Genomic DNA, 20,898 nt, shown 5'->3' with positions numbered 1-20,898 from the left:
TTTCTTTGTGTCTGCTGTGGTCTTGTTTCCATGGCAGACTGCAGGTGAGGTTGCATCACCACTTGCAAACAAGCAAACTTTCACTTTTTTTCCTGAGCTTCATTTTATTTTCTGGACACAACAGCACAATCCCAGAGGACACGCATACTCAATTATTTCTGAGGTCGGCAATTAAAATTTTTCGATTTTTGTTTGAGAATCAGAAACTCCGCGAACATTACTGTTCTGTTAATTTTAAAAGTATAAACAGTTTATTGTCAGTGACCAGAGACACTGATGAACGTTGTTTTCATGTCATATTAACATGCAAAACAAGTAGCATTTCTATCCTCAGCACAGGAGCTTTTCTCTGAGCTCAGCATGCTACATTAAGCCCCTTCAGATGGACCCCCCGCACCTAATGAGCAAGTGTGTAGGAGTGTGTGTAGTGGCCAGAGATGGGCCTGCCTCTACATAGAGCGGTCAGGGCTATGATAGTGAGTGCGGTTTGCCAGAGTGGAGAGCCCGGTTTGTTTGTCCTGCTAGTAACACACACTCTCCCTCGCCTGTTTCCTTCATTTCTGACCCCCTCCATCCACGTTCCGACACAGTTGCTGCTGGATCACAGAGCCAACGTGGAGGGCGCCCTGCAGGATGGGGCGGAGAACTACACCGAGACCCCGCTGCAGCTGGCCGCTGCCGCAGGTAACCAGGCAGGCGCACGCGTTTGCAATCTGCACGTTCATGCTTTGAGACATAACTCAAACTTTATGCAAGTCTACAGTGCTGCTCTGCCACGCTGACACATCTCCCTGTGTTGCCATGGTAATGGATGGCTAGAACAGTGCAGTTGTGGGGAAAGATTATAATAAAAATCCAATTATTAACTCGTAAATTATGAATCCTGGAATAAATGTCTTTTTTTTTGTAGTCTCCTGATTGTTTATTATGACATTAACACTGCCGGAACATAAAACCTTTAATAAGCACTGTTCGTATCCATGGCGACACTATCCTGATTTACATGTAGGTGTAGGTTTATGCTGTGTATAAATAGGTATAGGGGCTTAGACAGCTGGCGACAGGAAGTACCCAGTTGTGGAGTTTGCTGAGATGAAACAGAGGTTTTGTCGCTCTTGGATTTCTTCCCCTTTTAACCAGAGCGTGTTCCTCAGGACACGTTGCGACACATTTTGTGGCGCGTGCAGCCGAGGCCAACGCACATTAATTGGGAAGTGTTAGCGCGTGTGTGATAGTACTGAGGCTCTGGTTTCTGTTATTCTAACCGGCAGCACTATTCAGCAGGGATTAGTTAGGACTTCTTTTGTTCTCAGGCGACTGCTTCACTGCTTTACTCATCCAGTTTAATTTAATCTACTATGTGAATTTCAGAAATTCACAAGATGAATGCTTTTTTCTGTTGCCCACAGCTCACATAAAGCAGTAAAGAGCTTTTCTGCACCTCAAGCACTTCACATTTTCAGCAAACCACAACCAGCTGAAGCATCAGTTTGTAGGTGTTTGCTTAGATTAAAGTGTTATCATGTTTTATTGATGGGCTGCTGCTCCTCTCAGGGAACTTTGAGCTGGTGAGTTTGCTGCTGGAAAGGGGGGCGGACCCCATGATCGGGACCATGTGTCGAAACGGCATCTCCTCCGCACCCCTGGGGGACATGAACTCGTACAGCCTGGCAGCAGCACATGGCCACAGGTAACACAGACCTACACACACATAAACACACACACAGCTCCATTACAGCACTATCGATCCGTTTACACACACTGCCCGCGTCCATCTGCCTCCCACAAAACTCCAGCAGAACACCAGTGTCAGATATCTGGGTTTCCCTGCTGGGCAGAAGGCTACAACTCATCCTCCAGTTTCAGCAGCATTTCCCTGTATCTGAGCGAGATGGAGCCCATTAACACGACGGCGAGCTGTCAGGGCCGGGGGGAGTGGAGGGGCGGTGACACCATGCAGCATTATGAACACCGTCAATTAGGCCGCGCTCACACCGCAGTGACGCATGAGCCCCAAATCAAAAGAGCTGCCTTGCACGACCACGCGTTTCATGCTAAAAAATCCTCTTTGGTGATCCTATATCCTGTCATTTTCTTTTCATAGCTTAGCCTGGAGTATGTCTCCTGAATGCCACTTGTCACAATGTCATTGCCCTAGGTTACATTAACATTTCAAACTGAACTCTGAAGGCCCCAGCAGCTGATGCGATCATGCACGTCAAAGCTGCCATATTGATGTACACGTCACCATTTGAAACCCTTCTTTTCAAAGATGCATTGATGTGTTGATGTCGTGTAGGGCGAAGGGCAACGCGTCAAGCTCTCTCTGCCTTCAATGCCTGATCCCAGCTTGAGAATTCTGTGCGAGGATGTTACAGTGTTGCTGTTTTTGGCTCTTTATTGACTCTTTCTACAGGTTTCAGATGAGTCTTAGATGCCAGTGACCTTCTTGTTTTTTGACGTGACAGTACAGAACTGTTCTTGACAGCCATCAGGGCCGTGAAGCTGCTTAAAGTGAAGTTAAATGAAAAGTTCTGACCTCAGGCGTTGCTTCATACCTTATCACCTCCCTTCCCTTACTGCAGCTTCCTTCACATTGTTACCATTGTCCTGCCCTCATCAACAACTGACAACGTCTTATCGCCTTTCTTCGCCTAGATCTCTGCCCGAGTCATTATCTTCTCCCTCTTCCCGTCCAGGAATGTGTTCCGGAGGCTCCTGTCACAGTCGGAGAAGGACAAAGGCGACGTGCTGTCCCTGGAGGAGATCCTGGCCGAGGGCTCGGAAGCCGTAGAGAAGCGATCGGCTCCGCAGGCCAATGGCGGAGGGACCCTGCGAACAGGAAAGGCCAAACTGAGGGCCCTGAGAGAGGCCATGTACCATAGCGCAGAGCATGGCCATGTGGACATCACCATAGACATCCGCAGCTTAGGTCAGAGTTACTAATACATGCTTCACTGGCACACATGCCCCAGTCTCTGGTGCGTCCTGCTGTCCTGGAGATGTGCTCATGCTGTGCCTGTCCTGTCCTGTCCTATCCTGTCCTGTCCTGTCCTGTCCTGTCCTCTCCATACACAATCACCAATCAGCTCTAGTCATCCATGCGTGCAGCAATTTCACAAGTAGGACTTTTTATATCTGAGGGGCGATAAGAGCTCGGGTCAAAGGTGTGAACATGACAGCGACACCGCGGTCCAGCAGCCAATCATCAGCCTCCATTCTGATATGGTACAGTCCACTGAGCACAACCCAGTGACAGCGAAGTGTCCCACTGTCTGCTGGCCAGTCTGTTAGTGAGCTCTAAGAGTCCTCAAACACATCTGACGCTTTATCTTTAGCCTGTTCAATGCAAATCAGCGGACCAAACCCAGAAACGCCTTGATGCATTTCATCCACCAAATGACAAAGAGATGTTAGTATTTTATCCACAGAAATGTTCTGACAGGACAGCAGTTTGTCTCGTAGACTGAAATGACAACACAATCTGCTCCCTTTCACAACATGATGTCATCCACCAAAGTACCGCCATGTCCTGCCACATGTTCCCAAATAAATTGTTCCTTTTCATTTTTCAGACACAATCAGAAAGTTCTCTGTTCAAATGGCTCTCAGCCGTCCTGAATGAAATGCTAAATTTAAAAAAAGACTAATAACAGTGCGACCGGTTTGGCGTCTGTCTGCACCTCCCTTTGGCAGACAGCAGGGGGCCAAAGAGTGAGAAGGCCAAATGGGAGAGAAAGGGGGAGACTGTGTTTGTGAAATTGTAGAAACCACACACACGCTGCACCATATGCACCCAATACAGACCCAAGCTGGTCAGAGCTGTATTAGAACCTACAACCTCCTCCCTCTGCCCTGGAAGTTAATGATTGGATTCTATGGAAATGAATCCACTCCATGGTTTGCTGTTAAAATCACAGATCCGCTTTTCCTAAAATGTGGATCTGTATTGAAATCAGGTTGAAAATATGACTTTTAAAGCTCAATAACAGACAGGGATGTGACCTCATGTCATACTGTAGGTGTTTGCAAATAATCGTTCATGACTTCTTTCCATCTTTAGAGGCAATATTAAACATTACTATCGATTTCTTGCTGTCAGTGCCACATTTTCTTTCTCTCTCTCTTCAAACTGTAATTGCCTTGAGAAGAACCTCTGGCTTTGCACTAATCCATCACTCCAGCTCTCCATTGCCCCTCGCCTCACTCAGCACCACCCAGTGATGGAAACATGGTCTGTTCTGTCGCGTCTACACGTCTCTGACAGTGAACCCTGCTGTGCTCTGCTGTGCTCTGCTCCACTCTCTCCCTCTCTCTGTATTCACTGTGCTCGTGCTGGTGTTCCCAGGCGTTCCTTGGACGCTGCATACCTGGCTCGAGTCGCTGCGCACCTGCTTCATGCAGCACCGCCGGCCGCTGATCCAGGGCCTCCTCAAAGACTTCACCTGCATCCAGGAGGAGGAGTACACGGAGGAGCTCATCACGCACGGCCTGCCGCTTATGTTCCAGATCCTCCGATCCAGCAAGGTAATTGAGGCTCTTTTTGTGCTTGTTAAAGGAATAGCCCTGCTTTGCTGGGAAAGCAAAACGTGACATTAACGGTCATATTTAGCTGGAGATGTTTCATACGAGATAGATAGATATTATTATATATTTGCATTGCGTTTGTCTGTGCTGACATGTGTGGCTGTGTGTTCTGCAGAACGAGGTGATCAGCCAGCAGCTGTCAGTGATTTTCACGCAGTGCTACGGACCGTTCCCCATCCCCAAACTGACTGAGCTCAAGAGGAAACAGACCTCGCGCTTAGGTGAGATTTAAATAGCCACTTTGCCCTGCTGCTCTGCATTTAATGAAGCAGAGTGACGCAGGAGTGACAGTCTGACGGGTATCACGTCTTCATCATCGCAATGCCCTGGATTATCTGTCAAGCTGTGATCCATGGCGGCATCTGTTCACTAGCTCCTGTAGGTGGCGCTGTATTGTTTGTGTGATCTCTTATTTAACACTGATGTACTAAACAGAGCAAAGTCATAATTTCATGAAATTATCTTGTTTTGAATGATATGTTTTCATTTGAATTAGTTTTTTCAAGGCTGAGTCGTCCCCTCAGACTTCATGTCTCGTATCTGTCCCATAGTTTCACTTAATGTGGCTAATGATGCGATTTTGGAGCTAAACGCTGCTTTGAAGCCAGCACAGAGACTCCCACTCGTTTTGAACTTTCACATCATTTCAGAGGCTGCGTGTAATTAGAATACAGACACACAATGCTGCAGCGCCACCTAGTGCCCACTCAGCTCAGGGGTTAGAAGGCGATGATGAATGGCTTGTTATTGTGTGTGTTAAGTGAAGTAATGCTTTAAAACTCCTCGGACCTTTGACAGCTCATTAACGTATCAGGCCTCTGAAGACTGAATATCACATTAAAGTGGCCGTCTTTTAGAATCGTAACGAAATGGCAATTGTTGCATTTTGATCATGCCGGGCTGATAGCTGAGTGATGGATGGGCCCGGGGAAAGCAACGACCGCATTAGCTTAATCTGCAGCAGCTCTGAGTAATGACACAACACTTTGGCTGTTTTGGCTGGAATCTCGATGTCATCTTGTTGCAGATCCACACTTCCTCAACAACAAAGAGATGTCTGATGTGACCTTCCTGGTGGAGGGGAAACCGTTTTATGCACATAAAGTTCTGCTGTTTACTGCATCAGCCAGGTATTATGTGCAGAAATGCAGGAATGGAGGATTCTGTACTTCATGTACTTTTACTTGCTGTATCATGATACCCTCCCCTCATGGAGTGTCTTCTGTCTTTGTCATCCAGGTTCAAGTTACTGCTCCAAAACCGACCAGCAGCGGAGAACACCTGCATTGAGATCAGTCATGTCAAGTATAATATATTCCATGTAAGAGGAACTTCATTAAGTCACACATAATGCACCAGAATCATCACAACATGGCTACTCGAAAGGACTTTTTAACACAATGGCCAATTGATGCTTATTTGTCATTTTCCATTCATTCAAGGGTTAAATTTATAAGTTTTGAGCCTTATATAAACTGAGGTGAGCACTGGCTGACATATTCTTGTGGATGCAGAAAGATTCCTGAGGTGTTTTGGAACAAGGAATGCATTAGTTTGAGCAGAGCGACTGGATATGACAACATCCAGAGGTACACAAGTGCTTCAAATGACGATGACATTATCAGTTGTAGAGGAATTGTTTTGGGTGACAACCAGGAAAAGGGTTTTGTTGGCAAAGTTGTGTCAAGTTGGAGTTGGACGAGTGTGCATGAGTTCCATTGGGCTCAAAACTTATCAATCAGCCCCATTCGTACTTCCTGTTTCTGAAGATCCTGACAGATGTGCTCCTGTGTGTTGCAGTTGGTGATGCAGTATCTGTACTACGGAGGCACCGAGGCGCTGCACATACGGAATACTGAGGTGATGGAGGTAAGACTTGTCCTCTGCATGGATGTTGTAGCGTCCTGTTCTGTGCTCTGATTGGCTGTCGTCGTGTCCCCCCACAGCTCCTGTCCGCAGCCAAATTCTTCCAGCTCGAGGCCCTTCAGAGACACTGTGAGATCATTTGCTCCAAGAACATCACCACGGAAACCTGCGTGGACCTCTACAAACACGCCAAGGTGGGAATATAGACACGCTACATGTACAGTTACTGTAATATTTCTGTTTTATAAGTTTTCAATTTATCATGTGAGAGTTGATATTTTCCCATGGCATGTTATTTTATTTTTTACTCACATTAAAAGCTTACATTTACCTCACATTACTTTGAGTACACGGTGGTCCTGAGTAATGTGAAATTCCATGGTTTGTGTTTCCTGTCTCTCAGTTCCTCGGTGCCACGGAGCTCACCGCCTTCATCGAGGGCTACTTCCTGAAGAACATGGTGCTGCTGATCGAGCTGGAGACCTTCAAGCAACTCCTGTATGAGCCTGCCCCCGCCGAGAGCCCCGCGTCCAGCCCCGCCAGCTGCTCCGACATCCTCCACGACCTGGAGAAGACGCTGGCCACGCGCATCCACTCCATCCACCTCTCCACCTCCAAGGGCTCCGTGGTGTGACGCCGCCCACCCACCTGGCGGCCCTCTGACATGCCTGCAGCATCCATGTAACGTCACTCCAACATCCAGAATCCTACCACACTGTCCTGGCCTCGCTGTCGCAGAGGAGCCATGGGATGTAACGCCAGGGATTCCCTTTAATCCTGCCTGTCATGGCCACCAGGGGGCGCTGACGTCACAGAATTGCGCAAAACGAACATTGCTGCCTTGTGCGAGGCTCCTGATCATGTCACACGTCACAGTAACTCCAGCTGTAAAGACCCAACAGTAACGCTTACGATCAATTGTATCTCTTGTAGGATACGTGCATGACATACATATGTTACGCCTTTTTGCTTCAAAAGGTAGCTTAGAATTCCAAAACTGTCAATATAGCCCGTCTTTAAAGTCAATAAAACACCAATACGAGTGACTAGTAGCAACACCAACATGGACCTGAACTTACATCTCACCCTGTCGTTTCTGTGTTGGACACTGTACGTTTCACTGTGTCGAGGCCAAACTGATCACGGGAACTTCCACCACGACCGACACTGCAGCGCCTGCCAGTCAGACGTTACACTCCAGGTTACCGACGTCAGACCGCCGATCGACTCACACCAGAGCTGGTGACTTTTTGCATGAGCTGAGCTGCCCCTCAGATTGCTTTTTATGCAGAACTTGATTCACGGACGACTTCTTTCACAGGGGGGGGAGTGGAGGGAAACGCTGCTTAATTTCTATCGACTCCACACCAGGCCGAGCAGGGGTTCGAGTGGGTTTTGATGGCGGTGTAAATACATCCTGTAGGTCATCGTGCTGGTGGTTCTTTTTTGTAAACTAATGTACAGTATTCTCCTACACTCGCTTGGCTGATGATGCCGATCTCGTTGAATGTGCCCCCACCCCCCATTTATGCAAAGCTGCATGTTGACTCTGTTTGTATGAACCCTCTGTTGGGCTTTCTGTGTGCTTTCTGTGTACACTGGTAGCACTGAGTAGGATTAGTGTTCAGCAACGCGTCTTTCTCCTACATTCCACATCAACAGGGTCGATGGTTCCACTGGAAAGTCACTTTTGTTTTTACCTCCTATTGAGTGTCATCTTACTCACATAAGTGTTAATCCAAGGACCAAATACAGCCACAGACAATATGATTCATCTTGCAGATTCTAGGTGTTGATTTAGATTTTATGTGCCAAAAACACACTCAGCTGGTTTTCATGCACATTAAACTTGTTTATTACAAAGCAGTCAAGCATAAAGTATTCATGGAGGTAATTATTACCATTCCGTGTTTTGCCGAATGTACTCGTGATGTTTAATTGGGGTATGAGAGAGAGCGTCTGTGGGTTTAATCCAAAGATGATGTTAAGATGGCAGAGTGAAGCGATTTACAATCACCTAATCTATGTTTGACTCAATAATGATGGTGTGTGGAGAAATCGATTTATTACCTTAATTAGAGCATCATTCGGGCGACGACGAATCTGACTATAATTGGAAGTTCGAACAATCGGGCAAACTTCTATTGCAGTGCACACTGAGTGAAAACAGTCCTCCAGACAGGCTAGTCTGTTCTGATTGGTCGATTGCATCAGGCCTCAGCTTTCAAGGCAGTTCTGGACCCACTTACTTTAGTATAGTAGCTATTTGTAAGTTGCTACCACATAACTTTAACTGTAACATGTGTACTCTTGAGTATTCCTGGGCTTTGTTCACTTCAAGGTTTTGAAATCTGTAGGACAAGGTTTTGTCCTACAGATTTCTCGACTGCCCATCTGGTTGTTGGATCACAGGTTAGAGATAAATGTGTTCTGGACCAATCTGGACGCATTTCTGTAGACGTGAACAAGCTTAGCAAGTTTCACAAAGTTCAACGCTAACTCCCCATAAAGGCGAATATGTCTTATTTAAGAACAGAGACTAAACTTAAGTCAGTTAGAGCAGATCTAAGCACTTATTTACTGAATGTAACAATGCAACCAAACATGAATGATTCTTTAATGTGACGTTACAGTGGCTCACAGTGTAATGCCTCCTCAGTCATATGGGACATTGATCAGATTCAAAGTTGTAGCACATTAAACAGTCACTTAGGGCCAAAATCCCAGAGTCAGATAAAAGTTCATAAATTCTGTAAAGTTACAGAAAGTGAAATAAATTATCCTACAACTTTATTTTCTTACCTACACGCATAGCGCTATATATTTAATTTTTACATTCCACAGCTATTTTGTTTTACAAAAGTCAGAAAAAAGATTATATAAATATATTAAATATAAGACGCTCTGAAGTTTCAAGCAAAGCAATATTTCTAAAGGATTGTATTACTCTGAATAGTACAACAAATACCACGCCGGAGGATACTAAGGTATAAATGTGAATGAGAAGACGCAGAATAGAATTACAGAGTGACTGAATATGATATTTCTGTTTATCTTCTATATCAAAGACATCCCATGGTATGTTTCTCCTCCTGCCCATCTGTTTCAGTTATTCAGAACTTTATGATGTTATGCTGAATCACTCAACATTCCCACATTTCAGTGGAAGCAACTTGCTCTTTATTGAAACAAACATGACCAGCTAGATTCATGATGATGTCATGCACAGTTTGTGCTCGTGTAACTATGACCTTGTGTCCAATCCAAAGCATCGCTACAGTAACAGCAAGCTCACGTTTGGTCTCAGCAGCTGATTATGACTTGAATTATTATTATTACATTTATTTATTCATCTTCATGTCATGTCAGGCTGGACTTGAGCTTGTTACCGTAGTGACACTTTGGGTTCCACAGTGGGTCAAGCGTGTAGAGTAAATGTGGGTCAGTATGGCTCTTCTTCTTGTTTAATGTTGTCAGGAATGTGCTCTGTACACCAGCGATGTCCAACATGAACTTGCCCTTTATTTGTTTGTTTGCCTGCTTGTTTGTTCCTGGTAATAAACAATAATTTCTCCTTATAGATGCAGTGAAAACATGCATGGGATATTTACTAGATTTGGGGGAACTTTTGTTATTTTTTTGTTTTATGAGAACATGTATATTGTACAAATGATAAATATATATGAAATATAAATTATACATGGTGTTAATAGCAGGGATGTGGTTGAGTTTAACAACAAAAGGGAATGTTACACTCGTGCTACAGTTGTGTCGTTCCATGACATGCTTTTGTGTACAGCTAATAAATGACCACAGTTTAACCTGTATGGAGATGATTTGTGCTTGACGCCGTCTCAGACTGTGCTCATGTCCACTGGACACCATCACAACTCAAGCCCCCAACCCTCATAGAGCACAAGGACACTGCAGCATCCATGGGATAAAAATGTGACAAATCTGGCCACAGCCCAGCACAGAGATGTTTTATTGATCCCTTTACCCCCGATGAGCAAATGATTCAAGGTACTAAAAGTCTTGACAGCTCCCTCACAAAGCCAGCACACCGTCTGCAGCCAGACGGATGGAGAAATACAAGGTCATAAAAGAGCGGGGGAAGGATTTGGCCTGGATTCAGGCTGGGGGATCCCTTCTCTCCTCCACAGGAATGCTCTGTAATCCCTCTCCGTTGCTGTACATTGGCTCACCGGGGGAGCAGCTTCCAGCCCACTGTGCAGGTGCTCTCAGCCGCATGGAAGTCAACATCACAGCAAGAATCCATGTCACAAGCAGCTGCAGCGTGACACAAGAGGAGAGTGAGCTGAAGGACAATTAACTATTGATGCTACTGCTTTAGGAACTGTTGCTGGTGTTTGCTCAGGTGGTTGCTTTGGTGTTTGGGTTGGATGCTACTGCAGTTGCTATGGTGTTCTTACGTTACTAGGTTGTACTTTGTGGAAGTACAGCCTCATGAATCATTCTGATTACATTTGGCTTTGATAATAGGAAATCCATAGTATATAACTAAAGCCCTCATTCCTCTAGGATTCCTCTGTGATAAAAAAACAAACAAACCTTTTTTGGAAGATTTAAACAAATGGAATCTGATCTTTTAAATTGAGCTCTGTTGATGCATCACATCTTGTGGTATCAAGTTGTCCTTGTGCTGTATCTTTTAACCTCTCGTATGTGAGCTGCACCAGAGATTCCAGTAATCCTTCAAACTGGCAGAGCACACAGCCGCAGCGCTGAAAGTGAACATGCACATGGCAGATCCAAGTGTCTGTAAAACCCAACACATTCTGCTCAGGCCAGCAGGGTTCAAGTACTGTGAGCAGGCTGCTGGTAGCAGAATCCCCTCAGTGGAGGAGGAACCGTGATCTGTTGTCCATCTTTGTTACTTCACACTGTCACATGCCTACTGAGTACAATCAGCTAGAAACCACATGTGCAATAATTTCTGTGGTTGCCTCCCTTCAGCTGTTTTCCTCAGCCAAACCACAGCTCCCTGGAGGTACAGGTTCAGCCTTCTGGAGCTCTGGCTGCAACATGAGGAAGACTCAATGAAGTCACCCGTGGATGACACGACAAACCCTGAGAGACACAAACTATACTTACAACAGAAGAGAGTGAAAAGAGACAAAACATTACCGAAACGGAGAAAAACAAGTCATTGCTTCCTGCTGGTTGCATTTGCGTACATCACCTTTTTGTCACGTTGCACAGTTTTGTGGGTTTTATTGTGTACGCAACATTATGCAACGGGACAAAGGCCAAATACATACAGGAGGAACTCAGAGAACAGCAATTACTGAGCAACACAGAGAATCACAAATACAAAGGCAACAACAAAGAAGGACCATTTGAATACAAGTTAGCAGCATGAGTCAGTGTGTCAGTGTCAATGGAACAGAGAGCGAGAGAGAGAGAGAGAGAGAGAGAGAGAGAGAGAGAGAGAGAGAGAGAGAGAGAGAGACTCAGGCTGTGAATACTGTACATCATACACCATCTAGTGGGCAAAATGTGAAATTGAGGGAGCTGTCCTGTCCAAATGTCCAATATCAGATTTACATTCAATCCACCCAAGTAAACAACATATTATATTCACCACTATAAAAGAAATGAATCTTTATCTACCATGTTTATGTCTGAAGAAATTAATTTACAGAGTAAGTACATTTGAGTCCACAATTTGGACTCTAGACTAGAGCATTGAAAATATTATTGTAGATAATAGATATGCATAAGGTATAGCCTCTACAGCAATATAGATAAATGTTGCAACTTTTACATTATGATGTTTAATTATATAATATCACTTTGTCATTTCACTGCATTGCTGGTATATTGTTTATTTGTATTGTTATTTAATGTTAAATGGCCTCTAGGGGCAGTAATTACCAAAATGATTTAATGTAAAGGTGAAATGTTTGAGGCGAAGAAGAACATGTTCTTTTGCAGACAGTTTGAAGTTGTTTCATTGTGCACTTGTGGTCTGTTATTGTGCCTTGTTGGTGTAATATGACTTGACACGTTTCACTTCACACTTCACGCAGCCACACACTGAAACTACAGAAACTGCTTGTTACAGACTACATCCGGTTCCATGAACGTCTCACGCCGCCTGCGCACTCGCATCTGCATATCGAGCCGCCCTTCCTCCTCTCTGCCAGCTTGCACCGCAGGGTCGGGCGGACGAGCAGTCACAACGACCCCGAGTACATTTCTCTGGCACATTTTAGACTTCTGGAAGCACAATGGAGATTCCAACCCGCGCACCAAACGGTAAGGCAGCGAGATTTAAGACAACACCTCCAACACGGCGAGTTATCAAGTTTCCTTTAGGATTGTGTGCGCCCGTTTTCCAACATGGCGTACCCCGCTCTGAGATGGCGGTGGCTTCGTGGACGGCGCGAAAGAGCTCGTGTACCACCGTAAAGTAAACATGGCTTGCTTTCCTGACATTTTATGAACGTAAAAACTTAAAATGTACTCGTCTTGTTTGAAACGATGCAGTTGGGCTGTTTACTATAGTTCCCCAGGTTTAGCGACTCAGGTTTAGCGAGCCGTTGAAGCTAACGAAGTTCACATCGCTGCACTCATGTGACACAAATACACGGCAGCGCACAGCTAAAAGTGAACCAAACGTTCAGAAAGAGACACGAACAACAACGCACACATTAAGTTAAACAACAAACGGAGACGTACAACTACACAAAAGTACTGCGCCGCCTTATAAAGACCCACAACCATATGTATGGCACTGGGCTGTGAAACTCATAATTACGACACTTGGTCTATTACGTGAAGGTAACATAGGCTGTCTGGAGCTGCTGGTGCTGAAACGTTTTAATCTGTAAAACAAATAAGAATAATAATGAGATTCACATATCATTTATTTATATGCTACCGTATAAATGTGGTTTAGTTTTAAATGTAACACAGTGCGTTATGTTTCTTATAAATACACAGTAACATACTCACATTTCATTGCTGTCAAAGTATGAAAAGCACGTGTGTGTGTGTGTGTGTGACTGATAATAATAACAACAATAATAACAATTCATATATTACTGAATGGCTTTGTTCATTTTTTTATACAACAACAACCATAATACCAAAATGGAATGCAGCCGTTATGTATTAGTTCATTAGTTTCATCAGCATTCACAGGGACCAAAATTATTATTATTATTATTATTATTATTCTCTTTTGACATGTTCTTGCTTTACTTCTCTTTCCATATTTTCTGAAATCATTGATACTATTGTATAATGCTCAGGTAAAGGCCCTGAATAAGCTACTCTGGGCAAATAAAAGATGAATATTATCCAGTGTTGCTGTTGTAGTGTTGCAGTTGACGCATGTTTCCCTGTGTTCTCCAGAGGCTCCACTCATGCTGGCGTCTCTGCGCCTCTTCATCCCTCCTGTGCGGCTGGTGTCAGCGGCCATGTGGCAGGTGGTGCAGCGTGGCGAAGTGCAGGACTACGGCGGGGTAGAGCAGTTCATCAGCACCGTCACGGAGATCGTCCCTGAACTCCTGAACGCCGACCAGAAGGCTCAGCTCCTGTTGGGACTTCGAGCTCGTGTAAGACCGGACAGCCGACTGCATCATCGTCTCGGCCTGTGAAACGGACCAGAGAACCTCATTTACATTTGCTACAGACAACGTTTGAACCTGGTGTATCTATGTGTGTGTGTGTTACAGGTGGTTCTTGAGTTGTGCCGGGCTGAGCAGATCGCGGACATGGACGTTATTGAGCTGCACTTGGAGAGGATCAAGGACTTGGTGTCTACCTGGGCAGCACAGGTTTGTTTCTTTACATTCTGACATTGGATTGATGTTGACCTGAAAACAGGAAATTGATCATTTCTCTCTGATTGAGCTGAAATTTGATGTTTTTTTTCTCAGCCCTGTTTTGCAGACATCGATTTTCCCGAGTCGAACTTTGTGGATCAGGTGGAGCTGCTGCTGAAGGAGCCAGAGGAGAGGAAGAAGTTTTTCCAGGTTTGTGCGTCGTGGATGAATGAATTCTCTTGGTGTTTTGAAACATCCACCTTCATCATCACTACTCCAGCAGTTGCAAGCGTGGTACATAATTCAAACGTGGATGATTTGTTTCAGGATGTTTTTCCAACCGATTTCGGGCCCGACTATGACGGCGCCCTGCAGGTGCTAATGCTGGACTTCCTGTCCCGGCTGGAGAGGCTGCTTCCTGTGCCGGACATTCAGCAGGTACTGTGACGGGGAAGCATCATGAGGTCATCGTCACCTGTCCAGGTCTGGAGAGTTTCTGACCCGATAATTCAATCTGTCTCATTTTCTCTCTTGACCCTAGATCGTGTCCATGCTGGTGGCCGTCCCTTCGGCCCTGGATGAGTGTGTGCAGTCTGTCCCTGACCTCCAGCAGCTGAGGACCGTCCTCACGTATCACTCCACGCTCGGACATCTGGATCTAACCGGTGAGGCCCCCAGAGTTTGAGCCCTCGCTGTGTCTCAGTTGATTTAGCTGCAGATCCTGATGGTAACGGCTTCATGTGTTGCCCCACAGATGAATCTCAGGCTCTCCCCTCTTCCTTTGGGAACTGCATCCTCTCTTCCTTGTCACTACCTCAGTTGGAGAAAGTGGTAATTGACGCCGACCAAATCCAGTTGGACCCTCCGTCAGAGCAGCTGCCCGGCTGCGTGACCGTGCAGGTGGAGGGAGAAACGGTGGCTCTGCTGGACTACATACAGATTGAAGAGCCGGCGGGTTTGTCTGAAGAGCAGGACTCTGTTAGTTTTGACGGCACGGATGAAAACAATTTGGGTGATAAAGAGGATGAGGTCGACATAGGGGATCAGGGAGCAAACGACACCCTCAAACCAGCAGCCTTTCAGCCGCTGAAGCAAAGCAAGAGGCTCCAGCTAAAGAGGAATGCTTTAAAAGACACTGACACCTCGTCGTCAGACTCCAAGAGAACCAGGAAGAAATACCCCAACAACAAGACGTGTCCCATCTGCAGTAAGACCTTCCTGCGGGCCACGGCCATGAGGCGGCACCAGGAAATCCATTCGGAAAATCGCGACCTGAAGTACAAATGTCCAGTCTGCGATAAAAGATTCAGGGATCTGTACGACATGAACCGCCACCAGATGCGTGTCCACGAGCGAGAGGAGAGCGACAAGACGGAGGAGCTGGAAGACCCGAGCACCTCGGACATGATGGAAAACAAAAACTGCTCTCTCTGCGGGAAGTTCTTCGCTCGCAGAGTCGACATGGAGCGGCACGTGAAGTCGCACTCGGAGGATCGCCCGTACCAGTGCCCCTACTGCGACAAGAAGTTTAAGAATCCCTACGTGCTGAAGAGACACCAGGCTGAGATCTGCAAGAGCAAAGACCTGAAAAGACGCGTCTCGTCCAGTAGCAGGTCAGAGACGCCGCAGATGAACTCGCAGGCGCCTGCAGACGGCTCGGCGCCGGTCAAGATCTGTCCCATATGCAACAAGACTCTGCCGTGCACCGCCGACATCACCAAGCACCTGCGATCCCACACAGAGGAGCGACCCTTCATCTGCGTCACCTGTGAGAAGGGCTTCAAGTACAAGGACACGCTGAAGAAGCACCAGATCATCCACGGGCACGAGGGGATCCGAGAGGAGGAGAGCAAGACGGTGGAGCAGATCCTGGCCGACGCCGACGCGCAAAACAGCTGCGACGGCCTCGATAAGAACGAGGATCATTTAGACGCGGCGGAAGCAGAAACGGCGTTCGTCGCTCAGCCGAGGGCCGCCAGGAAAGTCGCCAAGGCGTGCCCGGTCTGCTCGCGGGTGTTCGACAGCGTGAAGACGATGAAGAGGCACATGCAGTGTCACACGGAGGATCGGCCGTACCACTGCATCCACTGCAAGAAGCGCTTCAAACACATGCACGGCCTGAAGAGACACCAGATCTACGCCATCTGCCACAAGATGGTGCGCTTCTCCTGGAAGAAGGAGCCCAAAGCGTCGGCCGGCCACGACGGCGTAGGCGGCGACGGCCAGTCGGGCGGCGCCATGAGAGTGCCCGTGTGGTGCTCCAACTGCGGCAAGCAGTTTGAGTACCCGTCTGCCCTAAAGGAGCACCAGGAGAACAGCTGCAAAGTGGAGGTGAAGGACATCATGACCTGCAACGACTGCGGCAAGGAGTTCAAGAGCATGACCATGCTGAAGGTGCACCAGAGGATCCACGACCCGCTCTACTGCAAAGAGTGTGGGCAGATCCTGGCCAACGAGCCGGCCTTCGAGCGGCACAAGCTGATGCACCGGCCCATGCAGTGCTCCATGTGCGACAAGACCTTCACTCTGCTGCGGCGGCTGAGGGAACATTACGAGAAGCAGCACAGCTTCACCGGGCCGTACCCCTGCCTGCGCTGCGACAAGACCTTCTTCCAGCTCTCCTACCTCGCCATCCACGAGAGAATCCACAACGGCGAGTTCCCGTACGCCTGCAACAAGTGCCCGGAGAAGTTCAGGTCCTCCAACTGCCTGACGGTGCACCTGAGGAAGCACACGGGGGAGAAGCCCTTCCTGTGCTGGCAGTGCGGGAAGCGTTACCGCTCTGCGTCTGAGCTGACGGTGCACATGGGGACGCACTCGGAGGAGAAGCCCTGGGCCTGCACGCAGTGCAACATGGCGTACCGCACCAAGCTGCAGCTCACCAACCACGTGGAGCAGGTCCACATCGGCGTGCGGTATCCCTGCAGCAACTGCGGGAAGCAGTTCATGAAGGAGACCTCACTCAAGAGGCATCAGCTCATCCACACGGGCGAGAGGCCGCACCAGTGCACCGTCTGCGGCAAGACCTTCCTCACCGCCAACGAGCTCAGGCTCCACAACCGCTACCACACCGGGGAGCGGCCGTACAAGTGCGAGTTCTGCGGGAAGGGCTTCATCCAGTCAGGATACCTGAAGTCGCACATGCGCATCCACACGGGCGAGAAGCCGTTCAAATGCGACATATGTGACAAAGGCTTCAGGCTGTCCTATCACATGAAGAAGCACCGGCGGACGCACACAGGGAAGCCAAAGAGCCACGTGTGTGAGGAGTGCGGCCTGGGCTTCACCCACAAGAAGTCTCTGACTGAGCACTCGCTCACGCACGAGGTCAAGCTGGACGAGTTCACGCACGAGGTCAACATCCGGCTGGCGTAGGAGCAGATGGTTCTCTGTGGAACGTCTGCCTGAACCAATGAGATCACAGAAAAAGAGACATGAATTATTTTGAGTGACTTTTGATGTTTTCTGCATTACAGAGTTACTGGAATGTGATCTAAGAGGAAATGTTCTGTATATATGGAAAAGTTATTTTGCTTACGTGGCTTTTGAATTAAATCGGCCCTGAATGTGAGGATGTGTGTGTTCCTTTGATGTGTGAGGTAAATGAATGTATGTCAGTTAATTGTTCTTAATCAACACAGACTACTAACATCAGTCACTTTGCCTTGAGTTAGAATATTTGAAGATGAAGGTGATGTACTTCCTGTATTGTCCCAGTTGGCCTCATGTTGTCTCTGCAGTTGCCTCAGTCCTCCAGTAGATGTCAGTGTAGTAGCGATGAAGACGCAGCAGCTGTGTCACATGCAGGCAGAAGCTGTGAGCATTTGCCCCCTGCTGTCCTGGATTGTGTTGGAGCCTTTCTTGCCTCTGTGAGCTTTCCAAAACATAAATAATAGAGTGTGTCCCGCGTGGTGAGTAAGCACATCTCGCTTATCTCAAACATGAAACGCCAGAGGGGAAAGAATAACATCTCCGCGCCGCCATATGCATCCAACATTAACTTTCCCCCAACAGTTGTTTAGACGGCCTCATTGACTGTCTGGTCAATATTTACTTTCTGCTCTTCCTCAAATCCGAAACGGCGAGCCACGTCACATTCCATGTCACCTGACTGTTTACTCAGACTGAGTAACCGCTGGAGCCGCGGCGCAGCAGCGAGGGCGAGAGCCGCGTCTCAGTCCAATTCCGGGGGGGGGAAAAATCGTTCCCATCATCTCTGAGAGGAATCAAAGGGTTCGGGGCTGAGTCAGAGCCTCTCCAGAGTGTTGGGAGCAGATCACTTTTTAAACCCAAAGCATATTGATTTATATGGGGCTGTAATTGCTTCAGTGTGTCCTGGATTATTCCCCCCGTAATTGAGGCCTGGCAGAGGCCTCTTTCCTAGACATAGGCTGCCCCCGTGCCAGGCGGTGGGCAGAGGAGCAGCGCCGCGCCCACTCACTCTCTGTCTCTCTCTCCCCCGCGAGCCAGAGACCTAGGCCCCCCCCCCCCCCCCCCCCCCCCCCACACACACACACACACACACACACACACACACACACACACACACACACACACAAATGCACCCCCCACCCCACAGCTAGGTGAGCAGCTCAAACGGGAAGCACCTCAGCGGGACGGCGTCCAGCTGTAATTACAGTGCGAGTGGAACTGGATGGAGGTCGGACGGGCGGCCCGCTGTGATATCACCCACACACAGAGAAAGTCACGAATCTCCATTTCTTGACGTCTGGCTTGCGTCTGGGGTTTTCTCTCCAGCATTAGTTATGTTTACTGAAACCTCATATTAAGGCTGTAATTACCGCACATGCTATTGTTCAACTATTTGTTTAGCGTGTTTTGGTTCCTGACTCAGTGGAACATTGCTGAAACTTTGGAGGAGGCGGAACGCTCGCAGGCTCACGAGCTACGCTGGCTGTCGCACATGCAAAATCAAGCAAATGCTGCTGCCAAGGTGCTTTGAGTCACATTTAGTCAGTATAGGACATGTAAGGGAATGTTTACAATCAATAATATCAAACCAATCCAATCAAACAATACCTCCATCAAATCAATATGTCAAATTCAGATGCAGATGTTCCATGTTGACCTGAGAATGAGAACACATCTATATGCAAACATGACTTATCTTTATTCATTCATGAGCAATGAATAGTAACAGATATTGAAACGTAGCTACAGGATGTGTCAGAGCAGCATGTTATTTGTATGCATGATCAATGAAGCAGAGCAGCTTTATATTACAAACTATAATCCCCACTTCATCCTGATCCATACATTGAGCTCAGTAGCGCCTCCTATTGATGCCATCATTTAGTGAAACCTTTGACCCCGTCACAATGCCACAAGGCCTCACAGACCCCAACGCTTCCTGATTATCCATTATATTGTTTCGACGCGGTGCTATTTGTGGTTAACCCCGTGTTAGTCTGTCTCCCTGCATACGTTGCCATAGTTACAAAGTGATATGTACTGGCATCGTGTAGATGAAAGTGTAGCAGAGTAAATAACAACCAGCACGTGTAACTGGGCGTCCACGGGGAGTTCAGTCTCTGTTTCCTGCACCACAGCGCTCCACTGTCCCAGAGACGATATGAAAAAGTTTGATCATCAACAGGCACCGTGGAATTTCCTTTGCTTTTGGCCAAAACACTGCGACCCCCGACGTGTTGCCAAGGAGACGGCGTATCAAAACAAGCGGGCCCTCCCCTCACTTCGCTCCATGACGCACCTTTATTCCTTCCATATGGAGGCCGTGGCACAGCCCAGCGTCTGATAGCAACGCTGCACCAAACGCACCAGGAGCCCCTTTTACCACCAAACTAAGGAACGCCAAAGCAGGCCACAACGAACAATCCCTCGCTATTTGCTGCCCTGCCTCCATTGTTTTGGTTTTAGTCAGTGGATAAAGAATGAAGTGTGACGGGCAAATCGCTGGACTGGAAAAACCCTCAAACTAATCAAGGGAACAGAGAAGGATCGCTCTGCTAATCAACTGTGTGTATGTACGCACTCCTGTGTGTGTGTGTGTGTGTGTGTGTGTGTGTGTCCTCAAATGAACCTTTGTGTGTGCCCAGACACATCCCGAGCCTCACACATTCCCTCCCATCTTGGGTACCAGCCCTGTAGTCCACACAGTCCCTTGCTCCTGGACTGGTGCAGGTCTGTGGTCTTCCTCTAGACCTCCCTACGTCCTCACCTCCCTGCATCCTCGCTCCTCTTTCTCTCTCCTCTCTCCTTCATCGCTCATCTGCAGGCTGCACCGCCGTCTGCAATCGCGCGTTGCTTCCGCTCTTGACAGTTGCATGGCAGGATGGACCGCGACGGGTACGATGTCCACACTGTAAGAAATGTCCTGTGTCATGCTGGGATCGAATCCCTCCAAACGTTTCTGTCACAAGAGCTGTCAAGTCTAATACAGCCTCCTCTCAATGTGAATAAAGTTAGTATAGTTGTTGTTTAGATGAGTGTGTTTTCGTGGTTGACACAACACAAAAAAGATGGCGATGGTTGGGGTTTTTTCAGGGTTGGGGATTTGCTAGCAAAGTTATTTTTCAGTAGCTACACAGAAGCTCAGCTGTTTTCAAAACCATGTAGCTTCTCCTGTAACTTACTCCTGTTTTTTCATTCTTCTTATTTTACTAACACC

General features: G+C 47.4%; 2 protein-coding genes across 2 annotated transcripts in view; both read left to right on the top strand.

Annotated features, from left to right (window-relative positions):
* Positions 1-10,269, top strand: part of btbd11a (BTB (POZ) domain containing 11a) — a 95,482-nt gene extending 85,213 nt beyond the window's left edge. Inside the window, exons 8-18 of the mRNA XM_076159728.1 lie at positions 591-684; positions 1,555-1,690; positions 2,700-2,932; positions 4,349-4,527; positions 4,703-4,808; positions 5,615-5,717; positions 5,827-5,908; positions 6,388-6,456; positions 6,534-6,647; positions 6,857-8,794; positions 8,831-10,269. Coding sequence (XP_076015843.1) covers positions 591-684; positions 1,555-1,690; positions 2,700-2,932; positions 4,349-4,527; positions 4,703-4,808; positions 5,615-5,717; positions 5,827-5,908; positions 6,388-6,456; positions 6,534-6,647; positions 6,857-7,087 — 1,347 coding nt within the window. The 3' untranslated portion in view covers positions 7,088-8,794; positions 8,831-10,269. The remainder of the gene's footprint in view (positions 1-590; positions 685-1,554; positions 1,691-2,699; positions 2,933-4,348; positions 4,528-4,702; positions 4,809-5,614; positions 5,718-5,826; positions 5,909-6,387; positions 6,457-6,533; positions 6,648-6,856; positions 8,795-8,830) is intronic.
* Positions 10,270-12,608: 2,339 nt separating this feature from the next.
* Positions 12,609-17,820, top strand: LOC143008236 (uncharacterized). Its single transcript, XM_076159902.1, has 7 exons — positions 12,609-12,735; positions 13,837-14,039; positions 14,160-14,261; positions 14,364-14,459; positions 14,577-14,687; positions 14,791-14,914; positions 15,004-17,820. Exons 1-7 carry the CDS (start codon positions 12,708-12,710, stop codon positions 17,622-17,624), a joined length of 3,285 nt encoding a protein of 1,094 aa, XP_076016017.1. The 5' UTR covers positions 12,609-12,707; the 3' UTR covers positions 17,625-17,820.
* The last annotated feature ends 3,078 nt before the right edge of the window (positions 17,821-20,898 follow it).

Source organism: Genypterus blacodes, unplaced genomic scaffold (genome assembly GCF_046128005.1).
Source record: "Genypterus blacodes isolate CSIRO-AG114 ecotype Tasmania unplaced genomic scaffold, CSIRO-AGI_Gbla_v1 ptg000099l_1, whole genome shotgun sequence".
NCBI classification, from domain to species: Eukaryota; Metazoa; Chordata; class Actinopteri; order Ophidiiformes; family Ophidiidae; genus Genypterus; species Genypterus blacodes.
This window is presented reverse-complemented; position numbering and strand designations above follow the sequence as displayed.